This window comes from Lithobates pipiens, unplaced genomic scaffold (assembly GCF_037356315.1).
Source record: "Lithobates pipiens isolate NorthernLeopardFrog02 unplaced genomic scaffold, aLitPip1_a1.2 Scaffold_19, whole genome shotgun sequence".
Lineage (NCBI taxonomy): Eukaryota > Metazoa > Chordata > Amphibia > Anura > Ranidae > Lithobates > Lithobates pipiens.
In genome coordinates this window covers 34145552-34173547 of record NW_027507764.1, presented here as the reverse complement: position 1 = coordinate 34173547, position 27996 = coordinate 34145552, and the positions used below count along the sequence as shown (strand labels likewise).

Genomic DNA, 27996 nt, shown 5'->3' with positions numbered 1-27996 from the left:
TCCCCGGAGAAAGTCTGTCTCCGGTTTTGCCCCCGGACTGGATTTCAACAGGAGCTGGGGCAATTTTAAAGATAGCCAGTGCAGAATAAAAAAAAAATCTGAATTACACCCCCCCCCCCCCCCCCCGCATGTGCACTGTCCAGCAGCAGGAATAAAGGGGAAGCGGATCTGATCGTGGGGCTGCCAGTGCCTTCAAGGCTTTAACACAGGTGAGCTTTGGGGGTGTCTGTGAATAGACTACATTGCACTGTGTCTGTCTCACTGGCCTAATGGATGGTATATGGACTGGTGCAAGGATTTTTGACCCCCTAGATGAAACCTAATTTTGCCGCCCCCCTTGGCTCCACCCTTGACCCGCCCATGTATGCATTGATGGGCGCTGGTGGGCTGCATTTGATGGCCACTTCATTAAAAAGGTGGGGTATACATGGCATGTATACCTCACCTTTTTAATGAAGCGTCCATCAAATGCAGCCCACCAGCGCCCATCAATGCATCCTTCCTAGTGTCTATCAATGCAGCCTCACCAGCGCCCTTTCAATGCAGCCTCACCAGCGCCCATCAATGCAGCCTCACCAGCGCCCATCAATGCAGCCTCACCAGCGCCCATCAATGCAGCCTCACCAGCGCACATCAAATGCAACCTCGCCAGCCCCCATCAATGCAGCCTCACCAGCGCCCATCAAATGCAACCTCACCAGCGCCCATCAAATTTAACCTCACCAGCGCCCATCAATGCAGCCTCACCAGCGCCCATCAATGCAGCCTCACCAGCGCCCATCAATGCAGCCTCACCAGCACCCATCAATGAATGTTTGCTTGCTTCCATTCATTCGGTAATCGGGACACAGACACAGTCCTCCTCCGCTGCTGTGCCCCTGACACTACATGCGAACAGAATGGCAGCTGCCTGCTGATGCTGATACTTAATTGCTTGCTGCAGAGAGAAGAGAGTAGGAACACTAGCGGTTGGGTGCCCTTGGTAGCAGGGCGCCCTATGCGGCTGCCTAGTTTGCCTAGAGGTAGCCCCGGCTCTGGATGGTATCATAACTCACAGGCAGCAGGCACTGATAAGTTAACAAAATCAGCACCCAGCAGCCATGTTATCTGACACACTGTGAGAGCCATGACAGAGCGCCCCCTGCCTGTGAGTTATCATAATGCTGATGATCTTAACCAGTTTCTGATCGCCTGATAGCAGATTTACTGCTACAGGGCGTCGCGCTGGGCAGGATCACTTATATACATGATCCTGCGTTTCTGGGTATCGGAGCCAATCAGCGAGTCCGGTGGATTCGATGACCACCGGTACCTGCTGATTGTTATGTACACAGGCAGAATGTTGGTCTGCCTATGTAAGCATTTCTGTCCGTATGGAAGACGTTGATCCTGTGTTAGAGGGATCTATGCCTTCCCTTAGTAAAAGCACCTCCCCCCACAGTGAGGAAAACGCTTGTTAGGTACACATTTCACCCTTTGATTGCCCTAGATGTTATCTCCTTCCCAGCCAGTGTCATTAGTGCAGTGACAGTGCATATTTTTAGCACTGATCACTGTATAAGTGTCACTGGTTCCCAAAAAGTGTCCCTTAGTGTCCGATTTGTCCACCACAATATCACAATCCCGCTATGAGTGGCTGATTTCCTCCATTACTAGTAAAAACAAAAGTCCCCGGATTTCATTTTAAAAATCTGGTCACCTTATAATTGTGGGCTTCGAGGGTTTAAAGCAGGTGGTGAGTACGTGTTATATCTTCACTGCCTGTCAAATGCTCTCTGAAGGGCCATCCAAACATGGATGGCTCTTCAGAGAGCATCGCACATGTGAACAAGTCTTTATTGTGACACTGTCATTGGTGTTGTGTGTGGTGATTCGGGAAACTGTAACTTGTTTGGCTGTAATTGGGGACAATATGACTGGTGTGATGGTGATCAGGGACACTGTGGTGTCCATTTATGAAGCAGCGAAAAAATGTCACCGCTTCATTCTCCGGCATTCTCAGAAGAGATCGTTCTCCTCTGTTTTCCACTTTATGAATCTTTGTAGATCGCTTCTCTTTTGGAGGATTGAGGAGATCTACAAACACTTCAAACAGTGGAGAATGCTCCCCCCCCCCCCCCCCCCCAATATTGGAATCTCCTGAGACTTTACAGTACCAGAAATTCAGTGAAACACAGAGACGTCAGTTTATTAAGCAGTGATATATTATCACTGCTCAGTACACCCCTCACATTTTTGTAACTATTTTATTCTATCTTTTCATGTGACAACACTGAAGAAATGACACTTGTCTACAATGTAAAGTAGTGAGTGTACAGCTTGTATAACAGTGTAAATTTCCTGTCCCCTCAAAATAACTCAACACACAGCCATTAATGTCTAAACCGCTGGCAACAACAAGTGAGTACACCCCTAAGTGAAAATGTCCAAATTGGGCCCAATTAGCCATTTTCCCTCCCCGGTGTCATGTGACTCAATAGTGTTACAAGGTCTCAGGTGTGAATGGGGAGCAGGTGTGTTAAATTTGGTGTTGTCGCTCTCACTCTCTCATACTGGTCACTGGAAGTTCAACATGGCACCTCATGGCAAAGAACTCTCTGAGGATCTTAAAAAAGGAATTGTTGCTCTACATAAAGATGGCCTAGGCTATAAGAAGATTGCCACGACCCTGAAACTGAGCTTCAGCACGGTGGCCAAGACCATACAGCGGTTTAACAGGACAGGTTCCACCCAGAACAACCTCACAATGGTCAAAAAAAAAAAGTTGAGTGCACGTGCTCAGCATCATATCCAGAGGTTGTCTTTAGGAAATAGACATATGAGTGCTGCCAGCATTGCTGCAGAGGTTGAAGGGGTGGGGGGTCAGCCTGTCAGTGATCAGACCATACGCCGCACACTGCATCAAATTGGTCTGCATGGCTGTCATCCCAGAAGAGAGTCTCTTCTAAAGATGATGCACAAGAAAGCCCACAAACAGTTTGCTGAAGACAAGCAGACTAAGGACATGGATTACTGGAACCATGTCCTGTGGTCTGATGAGACCAAGATAAACGTATTTGGATCAGATGGTGACAAGCGTGTGTGGCGGCAACCAGGTGAGGAGGACAAAGACAAGTGTGTCTTGTCTACAGTCAAGCATGGTGGTGGGAGTGTCATGGTCTGGGGCTGCATGAGTGCTGCCGGCACTGGGGGGCTACAGATCATTGAGGGAACCATGAATGTCAACATGTACTGTGACATACTGAAGCAGAGCATGATCCCCTCCCTTCAGAGACTGGGCCACAGGGAAGTATTCCAACATGATAACGACCCCAAACACACCTCCAAGACGACCACTGTCTTGCTAAAGAAGCTGAGGGTAAAGGTGATGGACTGGCCAAGCATGTCTCCAGACCTAAACCCTATTGATCATCTGTGGGACATCCTCAAATGGAAGGTGGAGGAGCGCAAGGTCTCCAACATCCACCAGCTCTGTGATGTCATCATGGAGGAGGGGAAGAGGACTCCAGTGGCAACCTGAGAAGCTCTGGTGAACTCCATACCCAAGAGGGTTAAGGCAGTGCTGGAAAATAATGGTGGCCACACATAATATTGACACTTTGGGCCCAATTTGGACATTATCACTCACTACTTTACATTGTAGCAAAGTGTCGTTTCTTCAGTGTTGTTACATGAAAAGATATCATAAAATATTACAAAAACGTGAGGGGTGTACTCACTTTTGTGAGATACTCTATGTATACACATAAATATGACAGGGGGACATGGTTACTGTCTTAGAGGGGTCTGATCGAGGTATAAGGACGTTAATAATAATCTTCCTCTTTCCCCCTCATTTCCCCCGGGATTCTCTCTTCACTCCCCGATTCTCCACCTCTGAGCTGGTGAATCGGGGAGGGTGAATTCTGACTCAGATCACCAGTGAAGCGCTGAGATCGCAGCTTCATAAACTGGCCATTTCTGTGTCATTCAATGAGGATTCTTCACGTGCGGAGATCATTGGCGGGAGAACATGTTCAAACATATTCTCCCCCAATTATCTCTGTTTCATAAACTGTTTATGGACTGTGATCAGTGGCGATCCTCGGGATCACCGCTGTGCACTGCTTCATAAACGGACACCTGTGAGTGCTGTGTTGGTGATCAGAGACAATGTAACTGGTATGGTGGTGATCAGGGAGAATGTAACTGGTGTGATGATGATCAAGGACAATGTAACTGGTGTGATGATGATCAAGGACAATGTAACTGGTGTGGCTGTAATTGGGGCAAATATGACTAGTGTGGCAATGATCAGGGATACTGGGACTGGTATGGCAGTAATTAGGGACACTGTAACTGGTGTGGCTGTGATTAGGGACAATATGACTGGTATGGCGATGATCAGGGACACTGGGACTGGTATGGCGGTGATCAGGGACACTATAACTGATGTGGCCGTGATCAGGGGCACTGTAATTGGCTTGGTGGTGATCAGGGACAATATGATCTGGTGAGTGTCATTAAGGACACTGTAACTGATGTGGCTGTGATTAGGTACAATGTGACTGGTATAGTGATGATCAGGGATACTGTGACTGGTAAGGCAGTGATCAGGGACACTATAACTGATGTGGTGGTGATCAGGGGCACTGTAACTGGCTTGGTGGTGATTAGGCACAATATGATCTGGTGAGTGTCATTAAGGACACTGTAACTGATGTGGCTGTGATTAGGGACAATGTGACTGGTATAGCGGTGATCAGGGACACTGGGACTGGTATGGCGGTGATCAGGGACACTGGGACTGGTATGGCAGTGATTAGGGACACTATAACTGATGTGGCGGTGATCAGGGGCACTGTAACTGGCTTGGTGGTGATCAGGGACAATATGATCTAGTGAGTGTCATTAAGGACACTGTAACTGATGTGGCTGTGATTAGGGACAATATGACTGGTGTGGCTGTGATATGGTATATTGTAACCGGTGTGGCTGTTTTTAGGGACAATATAACTGGTGTGTGGGGTTTGAGGGATGAAAGCAGGCAGAGCGGTGGTGATATAACACCTCCTCGCCGCCTGTCAAATCTCTGAAAAGCAATCCGAATACACGTGTGAACGAGCCTTTAGACAAAAAACTTTGCTGAATATCTGACGAAATTCTTGGAGAAGCGTGGCTACAAACATCCAATTACGAAGATTTCATAAAAGTTTTAGCATGTAATTCTAAAAGCTGTTTTTCAAATCTTTTAAAATCTGCAGCTTTCATTAAAATAACATCAGGTGATCCTGCCATGAAGGTCCTTGTTCAAGCATCTCTTGTTAAAGCGTGACAACTGTCTCCCGGTTGTGCTCTTGCGTTGTCACCCTGTCACATGCGCCCCCTGGTGGAGACTACAAATAGCTGCTGTGAAGTATAATGCGCAGCCACTGTCCACAAGTCTAGAACATTGATGTGCAGCCAACATTGGAGAGAGTATATGTAGCAAAGGGTGAGGAAGTGGACTGACAATGACATACTGTATAGTTTAAATGTTAAATGTTAAATATTGTTATATTGTTATTGTTGTTCTGCTTTTCTCTCCAGAGGGACAGCACATACAGTCAGGTCCATAAATATTGGGACATCAACACAATTCTAATCTTTTTGGCTCTATACACCACCACAATGGATTTGCTTTAACTGCAGACTTTCAGCTTTAAAGTGGAGGGCCACCCTGAAAACAAAAAAAATATTAAAAATTACAAAAAAATATAAAAAAAAAAAAAAAATGAAAAAAAATTTTTTTTTTTACTTACCAGAAATGCCTGTTGCTAGGCACTTTCTCCTAATCTTCCTCTTCCTCCTCCGCGGAGATCTTCTGTCTTCTGTCTTCGTCGCGGCGTCTTCTGGGTAATGGGTCGCGCTGTGTTCTGGGAACTGTGTGTTCCAGAACACAGCGCGTCCCATTCAGAAAGCGCTGCGGGACTCGCGCATGCGCAGTAGCTGCGGGACTTGCGCATGCGCAGTAGCTGCGGGACTCGCGCATGCGCAGTAGGAAACGGGCAGTGAAGCCGTAAGACTCCACTGCCTGTTTCCCTTACAAGGAATGGCGGCGCCGGGACCCGAGAGCCGAGGGAAGGGTCGGCCTCGGGCGGCCGACATCGCGGGCGCCCTGGACAGGTGAGTGTGTTGATTAAGTCAGCAGCTGCAGTGTTTGCAGCTGCTGACTTTTTTTTTTTTTTGTATAACCGGCCCTTCTCTTTAACTTGAGGGTATTTACATCCAAATCAGGTGAACAGTGTATTAATTACAACAGTTTGTATATGTGCCTTCCAAAGGGACCAAAAGTAATGGGACAGATTAACAATCATCCATCAAACTTTCACTTTTTAATACTTGGGGCAAATCCTTTGCAGCCAATTACAGCCTGAAGTCTGGAACGCATAGACATCACCAGATGCTGGGCTTCATCCCTGGTGATGCTCTGCCAGGCCTTTACTGCAACTGTCTTCAGATCCTGCTTGTTCTTGGGGCATTTTCCCTTCAGCTTTGTCTTCAGCACGTGAAATGCATGTTCAGTCAGATTCAGGTCAGATGATTGACTTGGCCATTGCATAACATTCCACTTCTTTTCCTTTAAAAAAACTCTTTGGTTGCTTTCGCAGTATGCTTCGGGTCATTGTCCATCTGCACTGTGAAGCTCCGTCCAATGAGTTCTGAAGCATTTTGCTGAATATGAACAGATAATATTGCCCGAAACACTTCAGAATTCATCCTGCTGCTTTTGTCAGCGGTCACATCATCAATAAATACAAGAGAACCGGTTCCATTGGCAGCCATACATGCCAACGCCATGACACTACCACCACCATGCTTCACTGATGAGATGGTATGCTTTGGATCACAAGCAGTTCCTTTCCTTCTCCATACTCTTCTCCTCCCATCACTCTGGTACAAGTTGATCTCGGTCTCATCTGTTCAAAGGATGTTGTTTCAGAACTGTGAAGGCTTTTTTAGATGTTGTTTGGCAAACTCTAATCTGGCCTTCCTGTTTTTGAGGCTCACCAATGGTTTACATCTTGTGGTGAACCCTCTGTATTCACTCTGGTGAAGTCTTCTCTTGATTGTTGACTTTGACACACATACACCTACCTCCTGGAGAATGTTCTTGATCTGATCATCTGTTGTGAAGGGTGTTTGCTTCACCAGGGAAAGAATTCTTCGGTCATCCACCACAGTTGTTTTCCGTGGTCTTCCGGGTCTTTTGGTGTTGCTGAGCTCACCGGTGCGTTCTTTCTTTTTAAGGATGTTCCAAACAGTTGATTTGGCCACACCTAATGTTTTTGCTATCTCTCTGATGGGTTTGTTTTGTTTTTTTCCAGCCTAATGATGGCTTGCTTCACTGATAGTGACAGCTCTTTGGATCTCATATTGAGAGTTGACAGCAACAGATTCCAAATGCAAATAGCACACTTGAAATTAACTCTGGACCTTTTTTCTGCTCCTTGTAAATGGGATAATGAGGGAATAACGCACACCTGGCCATGGAACAGCTGAGCAGCCAATTGTCCCATTACTTTTGGTCCCTTAAAAAGTAGGAGGCACATATACAAACTGTTGTAATTCCTACACCGATCACCTGATTTGGATGTAAAGACCCTCAAATTAAAGCTGAATGTCTGCAGTGAAAGCACATCTTGTTTGTTTCATTTCAAATCCATTGTGGTGATGTATAGAGCCAAAAAGATTAGAATTGTGTCGATGTCCCAATATTTATGGACCTGACTGTATCATCATAGCATTTCGTTGTTTTTTGTCTTTAAACCGCGGCAGAGCAGTATTGTGTGGGATTTGGTGGGAATGACATCAAATAACCCCCCGATCCCGGGGTGGATGGGCTGTGCTGGGTTATCTATTGTGTGACCAGAGTTTTTCTCATTTCCAGACGAGAAAGAAGAAGACACGAAAATTGTTCATAAGAGAAGGAAGCTCAAATCTTTCTTTGAGGTTAAAGAGGAGATTGGCAGGTAGGTGGAATAGGAATTCACTCCCAGCTCACATCAGTCTTTACTTTGACTCCCTGCAGGGCTGTCTTTAAGGCAGGGCAAAAGGGGCAGCTGCCCTGGGCCCTGTCATTGTTGTGGGGCCCAAAGCAGCTGCCTCATACTTGCCAACTATCCCAGTTTTCATTCCCTTGTCCCTTTAAGTTTTAGTCCTGTGCTGCTACTAATGCTGCCCAGCTCTGCCCTATTGTTGTGTACAGATGACTCACCTGCAGACCTTTATTTACATGTAAATACTGGCATTCATATGTAAATAGCAGTGACATGCATATGCAAATAGCTGAGGCCAATTGCATCGATATGTAAATAAAGGCAGCATTCATAGGTATATCATGCCCCCCTGCAGTGAGGAGAAGATGTGCTGTAACCTATAGCAACCAGTGAGCAGTATTACTGTACAGCAATCTCTAGCAGCCAATCAACAAGCAGAAATGTGCTGTAAACTCTAGCAACTAATCATTGAGCCTTAAGGAGTGCTGTAACCTCTAGCAACCAGTCAGTACACAGTAATGATATGCTGTAACCTCTGGCAACCAATCGCAATCACTGCCTGATCTGATACAGTAAACTGATTTTAAGTCTAGCTGCTAATTATTGTATGTCTCAGAGAAGGTGGAGAGTGAAATTGCATGGGGGGAGGGGGGCCCTAAGAAAATTTTTGCCCAGGGTCCAATCGATATTAAAGACGGCCCTGACTCCCTGTCTAGATACTGACTGGTTTACTGTACTACAGATCAGCCTTTCTCAATCTTTTTAACACGGAGGAACCCTTGAAATTACTTTTAAGGGAATCTCTGCTAGTAACTATTTTATCTACACCTCAGTGGGTCAGTGGGAATAATGTCCCTTATATTGGCGATCAGTGGGAAAAATGTTCCTTAGATTGGTGATCAGTGGGAAGAATGTTCCTTAAATTGGTGATCAGTGAGAAGAATGTTCCTTACATTGGTGGTCAGTGGGAAGAATGTTCCTTACATTGGTGATCAGTGGGAAGAATGTTCCTTACATTGGTGATCAGTGGGAAGAATGTTCCTTACATTGGTGGTCAGTGAGAAGAATGTTCCTTACATTGGTGATCAGTGAGAAGAATGTTCCTTACATTGGTGATCAGTGAGAAGAATGTTCCTTACATTGGTGGTCAGTGAGAAGAATGTTCCTTACATTGGTGATCAGTGAGAAGAATGTTCCTTACATTGGTGGTCAGTGAGAAGAATGTTCCTTACATTGGTGATCAGTGGGAAGAATGTTCCTTACATTGGTGATCAGTGGGAAGAATGTTCCTTACATTGGTGATCAGTGGGAAGAATGTCCCTTACATTGGTGATCAGTGGGAAGAATGTTCCTTACATTGGTGATCAGTGGGAAGAATGTTCCTTACATTGGTGGTCAGTGAGAAGAATGTTCCTTACATTGGTGATCAGTGGGAAGAATGTTCCTTACATTGGTGATCAGTGGGAAGAATGTCCCTTACATTGGTGATCAGTGGGAAGAATGTTCCTTACATTGGTGATCAGTGAGAAGAATGTTCCTTACATTGGTGATCAGTGAGAAGAATGTTCCTTACATTGGTGATCAGTGGGAAGAATGTTCCTTACATTGGTGATCAGTGGGAAGGAGGAGGAGGACACACCCAAGGAGCTCTCTGAGAACCACACCTTTTTTCAAGCCTGGGCCTTGCCTGCTAGCTCGGCCCAGGAATAATGCCTGATCCTGGGGGAGGCCCTGGGATGGATTCCCCTGATGATACGGGGCCTAGTGAGGAGGAGGAGGTGGAGGATCTGTCTGTGGGTCCAGGCCCTGCTGAGAACGTGGATGCCTACAGACAGAAGATTGTTGACCGTTTTCGGGCAATCGGAAGGGCTGAGGAGAAACTTAAATGTTTAAAATTTGAACATAAAAATTTCAAGACTAAGTATTTCCAGGCCTGGAGTAAAAACCGTTTGGCCATGAAGCCAGAGTTGCAGCAGCTGGAGGAGAAGGTGAAGAAACAATCTTTATTTTTGAATAAACTGAAGGACAGAAGCGGAGCTTTTGCAGAAAAGTTTAAAAATGAGAGGAGATTTTCCAGCCAGACATCGGTGAGTTCTGTGGATCAGCAGGTAACAGACAACCCGGCCTCATCTGTCTCTGCACCTCTCCCCCCATGTCAGGCTGGGGAATCGCCAGCGGCAACCAGCCAGGGGGTTGAGAGTCAACATGGCACCCTGCAGTTCATCCAGCAGATGGAGTCACCCCTGAGGGCAGACAGGTCTGTTGGTGAGCCAACGGAGGTCCCTGAGGATGAGCGGAGGGATTACAGACCGGCAGAGCCAGCACTGGTGGAGGGATCCCAGTGCGCTGTACAGCCTCCATCCAACATGTCTGCCCCACCTGCTGTAGTGGATGGTGTCCCGGCTGAGGAACAGAGAGGGAAGGGGATCTGCATACAGCTGCCTGCTACAGGGAAACCCTCTACAGACATGGAGGGAGAGCCCCTGGCAGAGGTGTCATCAGCTCACCAGAGCAATGTGGATGGATCTCCACCATGCACCCCACGCCTGGATTTTGCTGATACTGCTGGGACCTGTAGTTCCACAAGCAAGATGGCTGCCAGCTCCAGAGAGCCTGTTTCACCTTCACCTGGGTTGATTGATGCAGGTGGGGGAGGGGTTCAGCACAGTGCAGCATGTGAAGTGGAGACAGCCATGGAAGTCTCCTGCAGTGATTCACCTGTTGCTGTATTAGGACAACATTCACTCGGCTCAGCTGATAGTCCTGTCCTGATGGAGGAGAAGAGTCGGCCTGGAGGTGAAGTATGTATGGGGACAGCAGTGACTGTGGACATGGCAGGAACTATGAATGTGCCAGGAAATAATGACAGTAATAATATTGATAAGGCAGTGAATGTGGTGGGTGGTGGTGAAGGGGTTAATATTGCTGACCAAGATAAAAATGACATTTCTCTTTCTGCTCAGCAGAAGAAAGACTCATCGATTGTGCAGACCAAATCTGTACAATCGATATCTGCTAGAGGTGTGCCAGAAGGCTCAAAACAAACAAATGTCTCTTCTGTTGGGAGGAATGTGGGGAGTTATGCATCTGTTGTGGGGAGTCGCACCAAGGAGGGTGGGGGGAATGTTGTAAATATTGGTGGTCACAATATAGGGGGGTTTGGTGGTGGGATTGGTGGTGGGTATAGGAGGAGGAATGTGGTTCAGTTCAAGTGGGAGGGGGAGGGGACCCCACCAGTGAGGGGGAGGGTGGCTGAGTTGATTTTGGAAATGGGGTTTAAAGCTGTGGATATTTTTGCTTTGATTTGCCCAGTGGGAAGTTATGAATTTGATTTATCTTTTGTAAAACCTGAGGGGTTGGATTTATTTTGGGAGCGACATAGGAGGTGCCAGGGCCTTCCGCAGTGGAGTGGTTTGGTGCCAAAGGTGATTTCCAGGCAGCCTCTGATAAAATCGGTGACCATCCTGGTGCGTAACGAATCCATACCAGAGGCTGATTTGATAGTATGGCTACGCCGATATGGTGAGGTCCTCACTCCACTGCGGAAGGTCCTGGATGAACATGGGATATGGACAGGGGCCTGGACAGTGTCGCTAAAATTGGGGGTGCTGGGCAATGTAGTCCAACATCTGCCCTGCTCAGCTTTCCTGGGAAGAGATCGGCTGACTATATTCTACCGGGGACAGCCCAAAGTCTGCAATAAATGTGGTGAAAAGGGCCATTTTGCCTCTACCTGCACCCGTAAAAAGTGTTCGCTATGCCAGGGTCTGGACCATTTGGCAAAAGATTGTACCCAAATTCGGTGCAATCTGTGCCAAAAGCTTGGCCATCCTTACAGTAAGTGTCCAGAGGCTTTACATAACTTGCCAGGATTGGAGGCTGAGCTGCAGAGGCTGGATAAGGAGGATGAGGCCGCTGTAACTGTTGTTGTCCCTCCTGTGTCTGTTCCATCTGTTGTTTTGGATTCTGTTTCCCCTGGTAATGTTGTCCCTGAGTCTGTCCCTCCTGTGTCTGTTCCATCTGTTTCAGGTTCTGTTTCCCCTGGTAATGTTGTCCCTGAGTCTGTCCCTCCTGTGTCAGTTCCATCTGTTGTTTCAGATTCTGTTCCCTCTAGTGATGTGGTCCCTAAGTCTGTCCCCCATGTGGTGGTCCCTATTCCTGCTGTACGTAGGTCCTCCAGACTAGCGGAGGCTGCTGGGGGGGCAGGTTTAGCGGATCTTCCTTCTCAGCCTCCAGTCCCTGTCCCTCGGCAGCGCAAACGTGGTCAGGGGAGTGTGGGGGTGCTGGATGGGGGTGGGGCTGATGGAAGGGTGTCCATATCCCATGTCTCACCCTCTGTTGGGGGGGATTCGGATGATGAGGGGTGGGAGACGTTTAGGAGGAAGAAGAAGAGGAAGACAAATAAGGTGTTAATTTCTTCCTCAGAGTCGGACCCAGGAGGGGTTCCTCTTGGCAACACCTTTTCAGTTTTGTCAGGTGATGGGATGTCTGATATATCTTTTTCTTTATCATCCATGGATGAGGGGGAGTCACGTAGTTTGAAGAGAGCTGTTTCTGGTGATGAGAGTGTGGCAAAGGTTAAGAAACGACTACCCCAATCATCCTGATGGCAGTTCCCACTCCGATAAAGGTGGCGACCATTAATGTCGCCAGCATGAAATCTGCAAGAGCTCGTGATATTGCCTTATTTTTGCTCAGCGAGTTTGATGCCGAGATTTTATTTTTGCAAGAGACCTGGCTCAATACTTTGGCCGATGTCCATCTAGCAAAAAGGGAGTGGAGATGCGGTCCCTCCTTTTGGTCTCTTGCGGCAGAGCCCTGCAACGGAGTTGCGGTCCTTTTTAAAACCGATATGGTAACGTGCCGGCGGGTAATTGAGGTAGAGATTGGGAGATGCATGGTCTTGGACGTCTCTGTTAGGGGGCAGGACCTGCGCCTGATTAATATCTATGGACCGCAGTCAAGATGGGGCAGGAAATGCCTCCTCACAGAGATCAAGCCCTTCCTTTTTACGTCCCAGCAGGTTGTCTTTGGAGGTGATTTTAACACCATAATTAGGCCTGAAGACAGGAGAGGCTCCATAGACAGGCTGGCGTACGATAGCGTTTTTCTTAGAGATATGGTGAGACAAGCAGGCCTGGTAGATGTGCATATTAAGCACTGCCCTGGCAGCACGGGATTCACATTTCAGAGAGGGAATAGTCAGAGTAGGATAGATAGGTTTTTTTTAAAGGAGAACTCTGCTTTCTCGGCTCCTGAGTTGAGGGCGGTGGAGTTCTCTGACCACTGTATGCTGTCTGTGACTCTGAATGCCTCGGACACTCCACCCAGGGGAAGGGGTACCTGGAAACTGAATTCGGCTCTCCTGGAAGACGTAGAGGTAAGACAATCCTTTGAGGATTTTTTCCAGGCACAGGTTTCTATTCTGGACTTTTGCAGCACTAAGTCAGAGTGGTGGGAACTTGTGAAACAAAGGGCGATTGGACTTTTCAAGGCCATAAGTAAGAAGAAGCAGCTTGGTATGTACATTGCCTACCAGCATTTGCGGAGGAAGCTTGATCGTCTTGTCTCGTATAGAGGAGATCCAGGGGAGATCTCTGAGGTGAAGTTTCTTCTTAGAAAGTGTCAATACGACCGGCATGCCTCCTTGGTTCTGGAGAGGGATTATGGAAAATATCACTCGCCTGATCCTTACCAGAACTGTAAGCAAGGCATAGCAGTTAAGACGGTCATAGGCCTGAGGGATAGTACGGGTTCCCTGGTGAAGTCCAGATCAGGGATCCTGGAGATCTTAAGATCATATTATGCAGATCTTCTAGGAAGAAAGGACCTTTGTCGGGACAAGATGGAAAGCTTTCTGGATTCTACTCCAGGATTGGAAAATGGTACATTGCCTTTGATGGATTTGACAGAACCAATTTCAGTGGATGAGGTAGTTCATGCTATAGAGAAGCTGGCTACCAAAAAATCGCCTGGGCCAGATGGGTTGACAGCTGAATTCTACAAGTGTTTTAAGTCCATTCTGGCTCCCTTTTTAGCGGAGGTTTATAACAGCTGTCTAGAAGAGGGTTCGCTCCCTCCCTCCATGAGGCAATCCGCTGTGATTCTTCTGTCAAAAGGTAAAGACCCCTCAATGATTGAGAACTGGCGCCCCATCAGTCTTCTCAATGTTGATAGAAAGATCTTGGCGAAGATTCTTTTTTGGCGCTTGTCGTCAGTGGCAGGCGATTTGTTGTCCAGTCATCAGCACTGCTCGGTCCAAGGTAGAAGTACCTTTTCAGCGGTTTTAGCTGTCCGGGAGGCTTTGGAACGATGCAGGGCTGCTGGATGGAGAAAGTACTTGCTGGCATTGGATCAGGCGAAGGCTTTTGATAGAGTCAATCACGAGTACCTGTATTTGCTACTTGGTAGATACGGCCTGCAGGGGAGGTTTATAGATTGGCTGAAGACATTATATAAAGGGGCTGAGAGCTTCCCACTGGTTAATGGTTGGGTTGGACGGCCTTTTGAGGTTGGCTCTGGTGTGCGCCAGGGATGTCCTCTGAGCCCCCTGTTATATGTATTCGCAATCGACCCCTTCATAAGAAGGCTAGAGAGTGGATCTTTGTGCGGGGTGCCTTTGGGCATTGCTGGTGTGCCACCTTTGAAGGTCGTGGCCTATGCCGATGATGTGTCTGTTATTGTCTCTGGAACGGAGGAGGCGCAGGAGGTGGTCTCTATGATAGAGCAGTACACGGAGGCTTCTGGTTCTAAAGTCAACCATGAAAAGAGTGAAGTTTTCTGGATGGGTGAGGAAGGTGAAAGCTTCGAACTTCCGGATGCCTTCCCAGAGCCCCAGCAGGAAATTAAAGTGTTGGGCATCAAATTTGGTCCTGGTGACTATGGTCATCGAAATTGGGAAAGCAGGTTGGTGTGTGCCAATGCCAAAGTAGCAAGCTGGAAGAAATGGAAGCTTTCATTGAGGGAGAGGGTTGACTTGATCAAAACGTACCTGGTCCCAATTTTTTTGTATGTCAGCTTCGTCTGTATCTTGCCAGTATCTCTCTATGCAAGGGTGTACAGCTGTTTTTTCCAACTGTTATGGGGAAGTAGGCTGAACCTGATCAAACGCAATGTAACTTACCTGTCTAGGCGGGAGGGTGGCCTAGGAATGGTCAACCCAATCGTTTTCTTTTCTTTGCTGTTTTTAAAGTACAATCTTGGTAACATGCTAGCAGAGAACCCGCCGGGATGGGTGGGTATTTTTCAATCTTGTTTTAGGCCTTTTCTGCGATGCTGGGAAGATGGCGGGCCAGTGAAAAGTCTGAGAGTCCGACATGGCAAGCTCCCGGCTTATGTTGCCCCGTGTCTGAAAATACTTCGGCAGTGGCAGGTGACAGTGGAGGATATCAAGTCCCTCCCCAGGAAGCTTCTGGAGAAGAGGATTTTGGGCTCTGCTTTCAGTGTGTCACTGGCCTTAAGGGATTGCCCAGGCTCTGTAATGAGGGAAGGGTTGCGTTTAATCAATTTAGAAAGAATCCCCTTGAAGTTTAGGGATCAAGCCTGGCTCGCCTTCCATGGAAGGCTCTATGTGAGAGGGAACTTGAAGCATCGCCCTGTGGATGATCGGGATTGTCCTAGAGCGGAGTGTGTTGGTAAAGTGGAGTCTATGGACCACTTTTTGCTCCAGTGTCCCTTTAACATAGAGGTGTATAAAAGGGTGGGGAGGGCTCTAGGCATCCCCTTTTTCTATCGCATGAGTTATGCGGAGTGGGTGTATGGGGCATTCCCGACTCACTGGGATTTTGATTTGGATACACTGTTTTTAGTTAGTATAGTTGTCCGTTACTTCACATGGAATGCACGGTGCCAGATTACCCTGCGGAAGAAAGTCCTCTCTGTTGAGGTGGTGGTGCACGATATTCTGGGTGAGATTGGGAAAATTCGGGGTCTTGAGAAGGGCAGGGAGCCTCGGGCAGTCTGGATAAGGGCGTGGAGGAATATCAGACTTGCCTTTGGTGAACTGCCCATCTCTGGGTGAGGAGCTCTTTTCTTTTTCTGTTTCTTTCACTCCCTTAGCTTTTGTTGGTTAGTATCTTCTTTTTGAAGAAGGGCTGCATGCATAATAGGTGCGGGATTGTTTCTTAACCTCACAATTTTTTATGTCTGGTGTAATGGTGTGAGTCGTAATAGGATTTATGTTATTGCTGTAAAGTATTTATTTTTTTTGGTTTGAGAGCAGTTTTGCTATATTTATTTTAATTTATGTAAATATGTATATATTTATGTATATTTATATATTGTGATTTTATGCTTAATGATTGCAAGACTTTTAATAAAGAAAAATTGGGAAGAATTGTCCTTACATTGGTGATCAGTGGGAAGAATGTCCCTTACATTGGTGATCAGTGGGAAGAATGTTCCTTACATTGGTGGTCAGTGGGAAGAATGTCCCTTACATTGGTGATCAGTGAGAAGAATGTTCCTTACATTGGTGATCAGTGGGAAGAATGTTCCTTACATTGGTGATCAGTGGGAAGAATGTTCCTTACATTGGTGATCAGTGAGAAGAATGTTCCTTACATTGGTGATCAGTGGGAAGAATGTCCCTTACATTGGTGATCAGTGAGGTCGCGTACACACGGGCGGACTGTCTGCCGAAACTAAGTTCGTCAAACAGTCCGCTCAAACTTTTGAATGAACGAACTTGCCCACACACGGCACTTTTTGAGCGGACTAAGTTCGTCTTACTAAGTCCGCGCAACTTTTGAAATGAATGGACTCGCCCACACACGAGGAGGACAGTCCGCTCATTTCGAGCGCGGGTCTTGTCCCCCTCTTCGGTTCTTCTGCCGGGCCACCGCGCCTTCTTATAGCTCTTTTGCAGGCGGTGGCCCGGTCTTCTGTCGCCGCTGTCGCCGTCGCCTTCCGTTCTTCTTCTTCTTCTTCTCCAGGAGATGTTGACACGTCGCTCTCTCCGGCCGGAATGCCAGAGCCGCGCTGCGTGGCCACTTATATAGTGACAATGGGGCGGTGTCACATGGTATATGTCATATGGGTTGGTCACATGGGTTGATGTCACATGGGGACTATGACATTTTAAGGGGGCGGGGTCACCATGTGACCAACCCATGTGACATATACCATGTGACACCGCCCCATTCTCACTATATAAGTGGCCGCGCAGCGCGGCTCTGGCATTCCAGCCGGAGAGAGCGACGTGTCAACATCTCCTGGAGAAGAAGAAGAAGAAGAAGAACGGAAGGCGACAGCGGCGACAGAAGACCGGGCCACCGCCTGCAAAAGAGCTATAAGAAGGCGCGGTGGCCCGGCAGAAGAACCAAAGAGGGGGACAAGACCCCCGAAGTCGGGAGAAGAGGGCGGCGGGGAGGAAGAAAGCCGGACTCCTCCGCTAGCAAAAGAGCTACAGGAAGATAGCGGAGGAGTCCGGCGAGAAGACCCCCGAAGACGGAAGACCCCCGGAGCTGTGCAATAAAATATTTTATCTCGTGTGTTGTGTTTTTTTTTGGGTACTTTTATTTTACAGGTGAATGGGTAGGGGTACATTGTACCCCATACTCATTCGCATAGGGTGGGGGGCCGGTATCCGGGGGCCCCCTTATTAAAGGGGGCTCCCGGATTCCGATAAGCCCCCCGCCCGCAGACCCCGACAACCAACGGCAAGGGTTGTCGGGAAGAGGCCCTTGTCCTCATCAACATGGGGACAAGGTGCTTTGGGGTGGGGGGGGCCGCGCGGCCCCCCTTCCCCAAGGCACCCCCCATGTTGAGGGCACGCGGCCTGGTACGGCTCAGGAGGGGGGGCGCTCTCGCTCGCCCCCCTTTCCTGGCCGGCCGGGTAGCGTGCTCGGACAAGGGTCTGTTGTGAACTTTGGGGGGACCCCCACGCCGATTTTTTTCGGCATTGGAGTTCCCTTTAAGTCCATACCAGGCGGCGGAGCCCGCGACGTCTCCTTCGCGGGCCCCGCCTACTTGGAGACGCGCTCGAAATGAGCAGACTTTTCTCCGGGCGGGAACAGTCCGCTCATTTCGAAAGTACAGCGGACTGGCCCACACACGGGCGGACTGTCCACTGAAACCAAGTTTCAGCGAACAGTTTTACAGAAATTCCATAAGACTTTGTTCGTCAAACAGTCCGCTGAAACTGTCCGCTGAAGCCCACACACGAGGGGACTGTCCGCTGAAACACTGTTCAGCGGACAAAGTTGGGCGAACAGTCCGCCCGTGTGTACGCGGCCTGAGAAGAATGTTCCTTACATTGGTGATCAGTGAGAAGAATGTTCCTTACATTGGTGATCAGTGGGAAGAATGTCCCTTACATTGGTGATCAGTGGGAAGAATGTTCCTTACATTGGTGATCAGTGAGAAGAATGTTCCTTACATTGGTGATCAGTGAGAAGAATTTTCCTTACATTGGTGATCAGTGGGAAGAATGTTCCTTACATTGGTGATCAGTGGGAAGAATGTTCCTTACATTGGTGATCAGTGAGAAGAATGTTCCTTACATTGGTGATCGGTGAGAAGAATGTTCCTTACATTGGTGATCAGTGGGAAGAATGTTCCTTACATTGGTGATCAGTGGGAAGAATGTTCCTTACATTGGTGGTCAATTGATTCCCTAACTAAAATCTAGTGGATCCAATTGCCTTCAGAAGTCACCTAAATAGTAAAAAGAGTCCACTTGTGTGTAATTGAATCTCAGTATAAATAAAGCTGTTCTGTGAAGCCCTTGGAAGTTTGTTAGAGAACCTTCGTGAACAAACAGCATCATGAAGGCCAAGGAAACACACCAGACAGGTCAGGGATAAAATTGTGGAGAAGTTTAAAGCAGGGTTAGGTTATAAAAAAATATCCCAAGGTTTGAACATCTCACAGAGCTCTGTTCAATCCATCATCTGAAAATGGAAAGAGTATGGGACAACTGCAAACCTACCAAGACATGGCCGTCCACCTAAACTGACCGGAGAGCATTCATCAGAGAAGCAGCCAAGAGGCCCATGGTAACTCTGGAGGAGCTGCAGAGATCCACAGCTCAGGGGGGAGAATCTGTCCAACCTGAGCTGTGGATCTCTGCCATAAGAAGTAGTTTGCAAAAAGAAGCTATGTGGGGGACACAGCAAACATGTGGAAGAAGGTGCCCCGGTCAGAGGAGACCAAAAGCAAAACGCTATGTGTGGCGGAAAACTAACACTGCACATCACCCTGAACACACCATCCCCACCGTGAAACATGGTGGTGGTAGCATCATGTTGGGGGGATCTTGGTCAGAGTTGATGGGACGATGGATGGAGCCAAATACAGGGCAATCTTAGAAGAAAACTTGTAATGCCGTGTACACACGACCGGTTTTCCCGTCGGAATAAACTCTGAAGGTTTTTCCGACGGAGTTCCGTCGGAATTCCGCTGAGACTGTCTTGCGTACACACGATCACACCAAATTTCCGGCCATCAAGAACGGGGTGACGTACAGCACGTACGAGGGGACTAGAAAACGGAAGTTCAATAGCCAGTAGCCAGTAGCTTCCGTCTCGTACTTGCTTCAGAGCATGCGCCATTTTTGGTACGTCGGAACTGCGTACAGACGAGCGTTTTTCCCGATAGGAATTGGTTCCGTCGGAAATATTTATAGCATGTTCTATTTCTAGGTCTGTCAGAATTTTTGATATAAAAAGTCCGATGGGGCATACACACGATCGAAATATACAATGAAAAGCTCTCTGACTTTTTCTGTCAGACATTGTGGTCATGTGTACGGGGCATTAGAGTCCTGCAAAAGACTTAAGACCGGGGCGGAGGTTCACCTTCCAGCAGGACAACGACCCGAAACATCCAGCCAGAGCTACAATGGAATGGTTTAGATCAAAGCATATCCATGTGTTAGAATGGCCCAGTCACAGTCCAGACCTAAATCACATTGAGAATCTGTGGCAAGACTTGAAAATTGCTGTTCACAGACGCTCTCCATCCAATCTGACAGAGCTTGAGATATTTTGCAAAGAAGAATGGGCAGAAATGTCCCTCTCTAGATGTGCAAAGCCGGTAGAGACATCCCCAAAAAGACTTGCAGCTGTAATTGGAGTGAAAGGCAGTTCTACAAAGTATTGACTCTGGGGGGCGCCATACAAATGTACCCCCCACACTTTTCACATATTTATTTGTTAAAAAATTTTTTTTTATAATTTTCCTTCAACTTCCCAATTATGTGCCACTTTGTGTTGGTCCATCACATAAAATCCCAATAAAATACATTTACGTTTTTGGTTGTAACATGACGAAATGTGGAAAATTTTAAGGGGTATGAATACTTTTTTCAAGGCACTGTATATCACTCTGTGTGTAATGAATCTATATAATATATGAGTTTCACTTTTTGAATTTAATTACTGAAACAAAATAATTTTTTGATGATATTCAAATTGTTTTACATGCATCTGTAAAATGTGACTTGCATTGCAACTGTATTCACTATATTATTATTTTTTATTTTATTTTTTATTTTTTTTCCCCATGAAAGTAGAGTTTCCATTTTGAACCTTCTCTACTTTATCCCAAAGAAAAAAAGGCAGTAGATACAATTAAGTGAACTCCTATAATATGATACACTGTAAGAGAAAATACAGTTTATGTTCTCGACTTTCTCTCCTTTCAGAGGGTCATTTGGCTTCGTGAAACGCGTTGTGCACAAAGGAAATGGCGCGATGTGTGCCGCCAAATTCATTCCACTGAGAAGTAAGACTCGGCAGCAAGCGTACCGCGAGCGCGACATTTTGTCGGAAGTGTCGCATGAGCGAATCACTCTGCTCCTTGATGCCTTTGAAACAAAGAAAACTCTCATTCTTATTTTGGAAATGTATCCTTTTAACACAACCCAACATCGACTGCCAGACACAAATTGTACACAATCGTGTGACTTTTATAGAGAAATCTTTTCATATATCACATCACGTGATATCTTCATGATATTTTATGTCCCAGTATAACAGAAGACAGACAGGAGTTGGAGGATATTAGACATGTACACTGACAAGAAATTTGTTTGTTTTTGTTTCATTCGTTTTTTTTTTTTATTAGGAAATGCAAAAGTTTAACAATTCGGAAATTCAAAAAGTTGGAATTCTGAAATCCAAAAATTCAGATTTTCAAATTCCCGAATTTTCAATTTCCAAATTTTCTAATTCCAAATTTCCAAATTTTCGAATTCCCAATTTTCACATTTCTGAATTTCCGAAATTCAGAATTCCGAATTTTTGAATTCCGAATTTTTGAATTCAGAATTTTCAGATTTTCGGAATTCGAAAATTCAGAAATTCATAAATTCGAAAAAAACAGAAAATCAGAAAAAAGAAAGAAAATCAGTAACATTCAAAATAATAAATAACTAACTAATAATGACTATTAAATTAAAGGTATTGGAATTTCCTTTTAAATTTGGCTGTTTGTGAAAGTAACGAATTTCCTAAATTTTGAATTTCCACCTTTCCAATTTCCGAGATTTCGAATCTCTGAATTTCCGGATTTCCAAATTTCCAATTTCCGAAATTTTGAATTTCCAGTTTCCAAAATTTTGAATTTCCGAATTTCTGAAATTTTCAATTTCCAAATTTCCCAAATTCTGAATCTGAATTTTTGAAAATTTGTAAATTGGAAATTTCGGAAATCGAAATTTCAGAAATCGAAAAATTTGTAAATTCGGACATTTGGCATTCGGAAATCCAAAAATTTGTATTTTCAAATTTCCGAATTTTCGAATTCGGAATTTCCAAATTTCGAATTTTCAAATTTCTGAATTTGCAAAATTCAGAATTTCCAAATTCCACATTTTTGAATTCCGAATTTTCAGATTTTCGAAATTCGGAAATTCATAAATTCAAAAAACAGAAAATCTGAAAAAAAGAAAGTCAGTAAAATTCTAAATAATAACTAATAATGCCTATTAAATTATAGGTATTGGAATTTCCTTTCAAATTTGGCTGTTTGTGAACGTAACGAATTTCCAAATTTCTGAAATTTTGAATTTCGAATTTTCAAATTTCGAATTTCCGAAATTCTGAATCTCTGAGTTTCCGGTTTTCCAAATCTCCAATTTCCGAAATGTAGAATTTCCAAAATTTTGAATTTCCAATATCCGAATTTAGAATTTCTGAAATTTCCAATTTCCAAAATTCTGAATCTCTGAATTTCCGAAATTTGAAATTTCAGAAATTTCGAATTTCCAAATTTTGAATTTCTGAAATGTTAAAATTTCCAAAATTCCGAATTGCTGAATTTCCGAATTTTCAGGAATTTGGAAATTGTTAATTTCAGAAATTCAGATATTGGAAATTTCGGAAATTCGGAAATCGAAATTTCAGAAATTGAAAAATTTGGAAATTAACAAATTTTATTAATAAAATTTAAAAACAAATTCAGAACTAAACAAATTGCACATGTCTAGAGGATATGCACCAGAAGCCAGGCAGGCTATATTAGATTTCAGCGGATTGTAAGAATTGTAAGATAAGGTGTAGTATGGTGATTTTATAATCCAATAGGAAGCCAGGCCAAATAGACAATGAATAAACGTGATGAGCATGTAATTCATGTTGCTCCAGCTGGCAATAAATGCCAAGTGCTGGTCATACATGTAAAAATAAACAAAAAAAGATCATTGATTTGAACATGTCATACAAGAAAGAGAAAAGATTAATCTGATTGATTTTGACTTTGTCAGACAGACGTGAGTCTGTGCCCGCAGGCCGCAGACAGCTGACGAGGACGGGGTAGTGTCACAACGAAGGAAATTGAAGCGCCAAACCACTGCTAAGAGGTCCAGATACAACTTTTATTCTAGTAAAAGTTGGGGGCAGTCCAAAATGTAACCAACGCGTTTTGGGGGGTCCATGGTCCAGGGCTAGCAAAAAAACATAAGGATCATCATCACCTTCATCTAGCCCTGATGAAGAGCCCTTTGGAACCCTGAAATGCGTTGGTCATTTTTTGATTGTGCCCCTGACTTTAATTGGAATAAAGTTGTAACTCAAACGCATAGCAGTAGTGAGGCGCTTCAATTTTTTTTTTTACATTATACTACAAGCTAAATAGACCATGGAGGTCCTCTGGGGTGTAGAAGCTGCTTGCCCGGGAACCCAAATGATCTGCATCGTTGGTCTTCAAACTTTCTGGACAGGTTACTGTCCTTGAGGCTTTAGAGGGGCCAGAGTGTCGCCAGAGGGATTAGAAAACGTTGTGGTGTTGGCGAGGACAAAACCGTTCTCCATCATTGGTTTTTAGCGGAATGGTGCCCTATTGTTGCTATCGGCGTAAGGAATAGTGCCCCATTATTGGTGCCTGTGGGAGAAATAGTCCCCCGTCATTGGTATCAATGGAAGGAATAGTCCCCCATCATTGGTGTCAGTGGAAGGAATAGTGCCCCATCATTGGTGTCAGTGGGAGGAATAGTGCCCCATCATTGGTGTCAGTGGGAGGAGTAGTTCCCCATCATTGATGTCAATGGAAGGAATAGTGCCCCATCATTGTTATTAGTGGGAGGAATAGTGCCACATCATTGGTGTCAGTGGGAGGAATAGTGCCCCATCATTGGCATCAATGGAAGGAATAGTGCCCCATCATTGTGATTAGTGGGAGGAATAGTGCCACATCATTGGTGTCAGTGGGAGGAATAGTGCCACATCATTGGCATCAATGGAGGGTATAGTGCCCCATCATTGTGATTAGTGGGAGGAATAATGCCACATCATTGGTGTCAGTGGGAGGAATAGTGCCCCATCATTGGTGTCAGTGGGAGGAATAGTGCCCCATCATTGGTGTCAGTGGGAGGAATAGTGCCCCATCATTGGTGTCAGTGGGAGGAATAGTGCCCCATCATTGGTGTCTGTGGAAGGAAAGGTGCCCCATCATTGGTGCCTGTGGAAAGAATAGCCCCCCATCATTGGTGTCGGTGGGAGGAATAGTGCCCCATCATTGGTGTCGGTGGGAGGAATAGTGCCCCATCATTGGTGTCAGTGGGAGGAACAGTACCCTATGATTGGTGCCTGTGGGAGGAACAGTACCCCATCATTGGTGTAAGCAGGAGGAATAGTGTCCCATCATTGGTGTCAGTGGGAGGTATAGTGCCCCATCATTGGTGTCTGTGGGAGGAATGGTGCCCCATCATTAGTGTCTGTGGGGAAAATGGTGCTCCATTATTAGTGTTAATGGACGGCATGGGGCCCCAAGTGCTGGATAAAGGCAAGCAAAGGGCCACATCCAGGCCAATGAGCCTCAGTTTGGAGGCCGCTGATCTACATCAATACTTTAAGGTAGTGATATCAGTGAGATAACCCTGTGGGTCCAGCACTGTTTTTCCACATTCCTCAATCTGGTCGTAGCAGTTGAGACTAGGAGGTGGTGTAGACCACCATAGAGGCACATTGCTCTTAATGGAGTTGCAGAGAGGCAGCGGATACAAGGAAGGCAGGATAGCCGGTGACACCGGAGGAGGAGGACTCAGATCACCGGTTGAGTGGTGATCAGAGAGTCCTTAGAAGGGTTGAAGTGCAGGATCTTGGGAGCTTTCCGGTACTCCCCAGAGCACCCTACAAGGGGTGAAGGGTTTTGATGAGTCCCAGGTTGCGGCCCTCTCCCTCACCCAAAGAGGCAGCTACAGAGGACTGGGCACAGATATATTAGAGAGAACCTCGTGCAGCACCAGGGTGGAGGAGAGACGGCCGTCTTTGGCAGCCAGGGATGTGAGGGGCACCGGAACAAAGGGGAAAAGAGTTTTTAGCAGTAGTGGGGCAGTCAATGGTCAGTCGATGGCCAGGCCGGAGTGCACCGAGTGGCAGGAGCAGTGGAGACCTTCTCATTAAACTATCAGTGAATTGAACCAGCTGCGTGCTATACACTACATCCTGACCGCCTTGTGGTTTTCTGCTCCCTTCCTCTCCCACTCTAAGCCCTATTGTTCAGTGAATTGCAGAGCTGCGTAAATCTCAGAACTGGATGAGCAAAAATACAAATCCTTTAGCAGGAAAATAGCTTTTATATATATATATATATATATATATATATATATATATATATATATATATACTTTTTTTTTTTTTTATCTGTAAATTTAGCTGTATGACCGGAGTTCAGCTTACTGTTACAGAACGATGCAGGGATAGTTATATCAACATAACTGCTTAATTCATGAGCATGGATATGTGAAATAATATGAATATCATTTGGCAAGATTTTATTTTTCTTAATTAGACTAGATGCTGCGGGGAGGAACTTCTGGACCGACTCTTCCGGAAACACAATATCACAGAAAAAGAGGTTAGTGGACGTTGTTTTTGTTTTTTCTCGTTTCTAAAAACTAGAAAGATGAAAAGACTTTGGAGCAATATAATAAAAGATAATAAGAGATAATATGTATATAATTTGCATAATAATATTACTAATAATAATAGTAATATATAGTAGTAACAACAAATAAATAATAATAAATATATTAGTAATACTAAAAAAAAAAAAACACTGCACTTTATTAATACTAGAAAATAATAAATACGGTATCTCGGAAAAGTAAGTACACCCTTCAAATTTTGGAAAATATTTTCTTCTATCTTTTCATGTGACAACACTGAAGAAATGACACTTGTCTACAATGTAAAGTAGTGAGTGTACAGCTTGTATAACAGTGTAAATTTGCTGTCCCCTCAAAATAACTCAACACACAGCCAATAATGTCTAAACCGCTGGCAACAAAAGTGAGTACACCCCTAAGTGAAAATGTCCAAATCGGGCCCAAAGTGTCAATATTTTGTGTGGCCGCCATTATTTTCCAGCACTGCCTTCACCCTCTTGGGCATGGAGGTCACCAGAGCTTCACAGGTTGGCACTGGAGTCCTCTTCCCCTCCCCCATGACGACATCACAGAGCTGGTGGATGTTAGAGATCTTGCACTCCTCCACCTTCCATTTGAGGATGTCCCACAGATGATCAATAATGTTTAGGTCTGGAGACATGCTTGGCCAGTCCATCACCTTTACCCTCAGCTTCTTTAACAAGGCAGTGGTCGCATTGAAGGTGTGTTTGGGGTCTTTATCATGTTGGAATACTACCCTGCGGTCCAGTCTCTGAAGGGAGAGGATCATGCTCTGCTTCAGTATGTCACAGTACATGTTGGTATTCATGGTTCTCTCAATGATCTGTAGCTCCCCAGTGCCGGTGTTCTGGCAGATAGTGTCCTGCCATCATATAGCGTCCGCCCCGTACTGCGCATGCGCAGTACGGGGCAGAAGAAGCTTCGGAAAATCTCCGAAGCTGAACGGTGCCTGCGCCGTGAGTGGAGGTGGTAGCCCCACCATCCAAGCGGACATAGGGTTGTGAAAATTACACTGCCCCTCGCGGGCTCGGCTCTTTTTTATTCCTACTCAAATGTCCACTTGGATGGTGGGGCTAGAACCTGGACTCACGGCGCAGGCGCCGTTCATCCTCTGCAATTTTCGGAATCTGTGTTGCTGTGTACTGCGCATGCGCAATACACAGCGGACACTATCTGATGGGGGACCTTATATGATGGGACACCGGCAGCACTCATGCAGCCCCAGACCATGACACTCCCATCGCCATGCTTGACTGTAGGCAAGACACACTTTTTACATAGTTACATAGTTAGTCAGGTTGAAAAAAGACACAAGTCCATCTAGTTCAACTACAAAAAAACAAAAAAAAACAATTATAATATCATACAATCCCATATACCCAATTCTATACCCACAGTTGATCCAGAGAAAGGCAAAAAACCCCAGCAGAGCATGATCCAATTTGCTAAAGCAGGGGAAAAAATTCCTTCCTGATCCCCCGAGAGGCAATCGGATTTTCCCCGGATCAACTTTACCTATAAATGTCAGTACCCCGTTATATTACGTACATTTAGGAAATAATCCAGGCCCTCCTTAAAGCAATCTACTGATCTGACCAGAACCACCTCTGCAGGGAGTCTATTCCACATTTTCACAGCTCTTACTGTGAAGAAACCTTTCCGTATTTGGAGATGAAATCTCTTTTCCTCTAGACGTAAAGAGTGCCCCCTTGTCCTCTTTGTTGACTGTAAAGTGAATAACTCGACACCAAGTTCACTATATGGACCCCTTATATATTTGTACATGTTGATCATATCCCCCTTTAATCTCCTCTTATCAAGAGAGAATAAATTCAGTTCCTCTAATCTTTCCTCATAGCTGAGCTCCTCCATGCCTCTTATCAGTTTGGTTGCCCTTCTCTGCACTTTCTCCAGTTCCCCGATATCCTTTTTGAGAACTGGTGCCCAAAACTGAACTGCATATTCCAGATGAGGTCTTACTAATGATTTGAACAGGGGCAAAATGATATCTCTCTCTGAAGTCCACACCTCTCTTCTACAGGAAAGGACTTTGCTCGCTTTGGAAACCGCAGCTTGGCATTGCATGCTATTATTGCGCTTATGATCTACCAAAACCCCAAGATCCTTCTCCACTATGGATCCCCCCAGTTGTACTCCCCCTAGCATGTATGATGCATATTCTTAGCCCCCAAGTGCAGAACTTTACATTTCTCAACATTAAACCTCATCTGCCACATAGTCGCCCGATTAGACAGAGCATTGAGGTCGGCTTGTAAATTGGTGACATCCTGTAAGGAGGTTATTCCACTGCATAGCTTGGTGTCATCTGCAAAGACAGAAATGTTACTTTTGATCCCAGACCCGATATCATTTATAAAGATATTAAAAAGTAAGGGTCCCAGCACTGAACCTTGGGGTACACCACTCATAACCTTAGACCATTCAGAGTAAGAATCGAAAACCACGACTCTCTGAATTCTGTCTTTTAGCCAGTTTTCTATCCATTTACAAACTGATATTTCCAAACCTGTAGACCTTACCTTACACATGAGCCGTGTGTGCGGAACTGTATCGAATGCTTTTGCAAAATCCAAGTATACCACGTCCACCGCCACCCCTCTGTCCAAG

At 45.6% G+C, this 27996-nt stretch overlaps 1 protein-coding gene across 1 annotated transcript in view; it reads left to right on the top strand.

Annotated features, from left to right (window-relative positions):
* Window positions 1–27996, top strand: part of OBSCN (obscurin, cytoskeletal calmodulin and titin-interacting RhoGEF) — a 705115-nt gene that overhangs the window by 600733 nt on the left and 76386 nt on the right. Inside the window, exons 107-109 of the mRNA XM_077490633.1 lie at window positions 7910–7991; window positions 20665–20865; window positions 25256–25316. Coding sequence (XP_077346759.1) covers window positions 7910–7991; window positions 20665–20865; window positions 25256–25316 — 344 coding nt within the window. The remainder of the gene's footprint in view (window positions 1–7909; window positions 7992–20664; window positions 20866–25255; window positions 25317–27996) is intronic.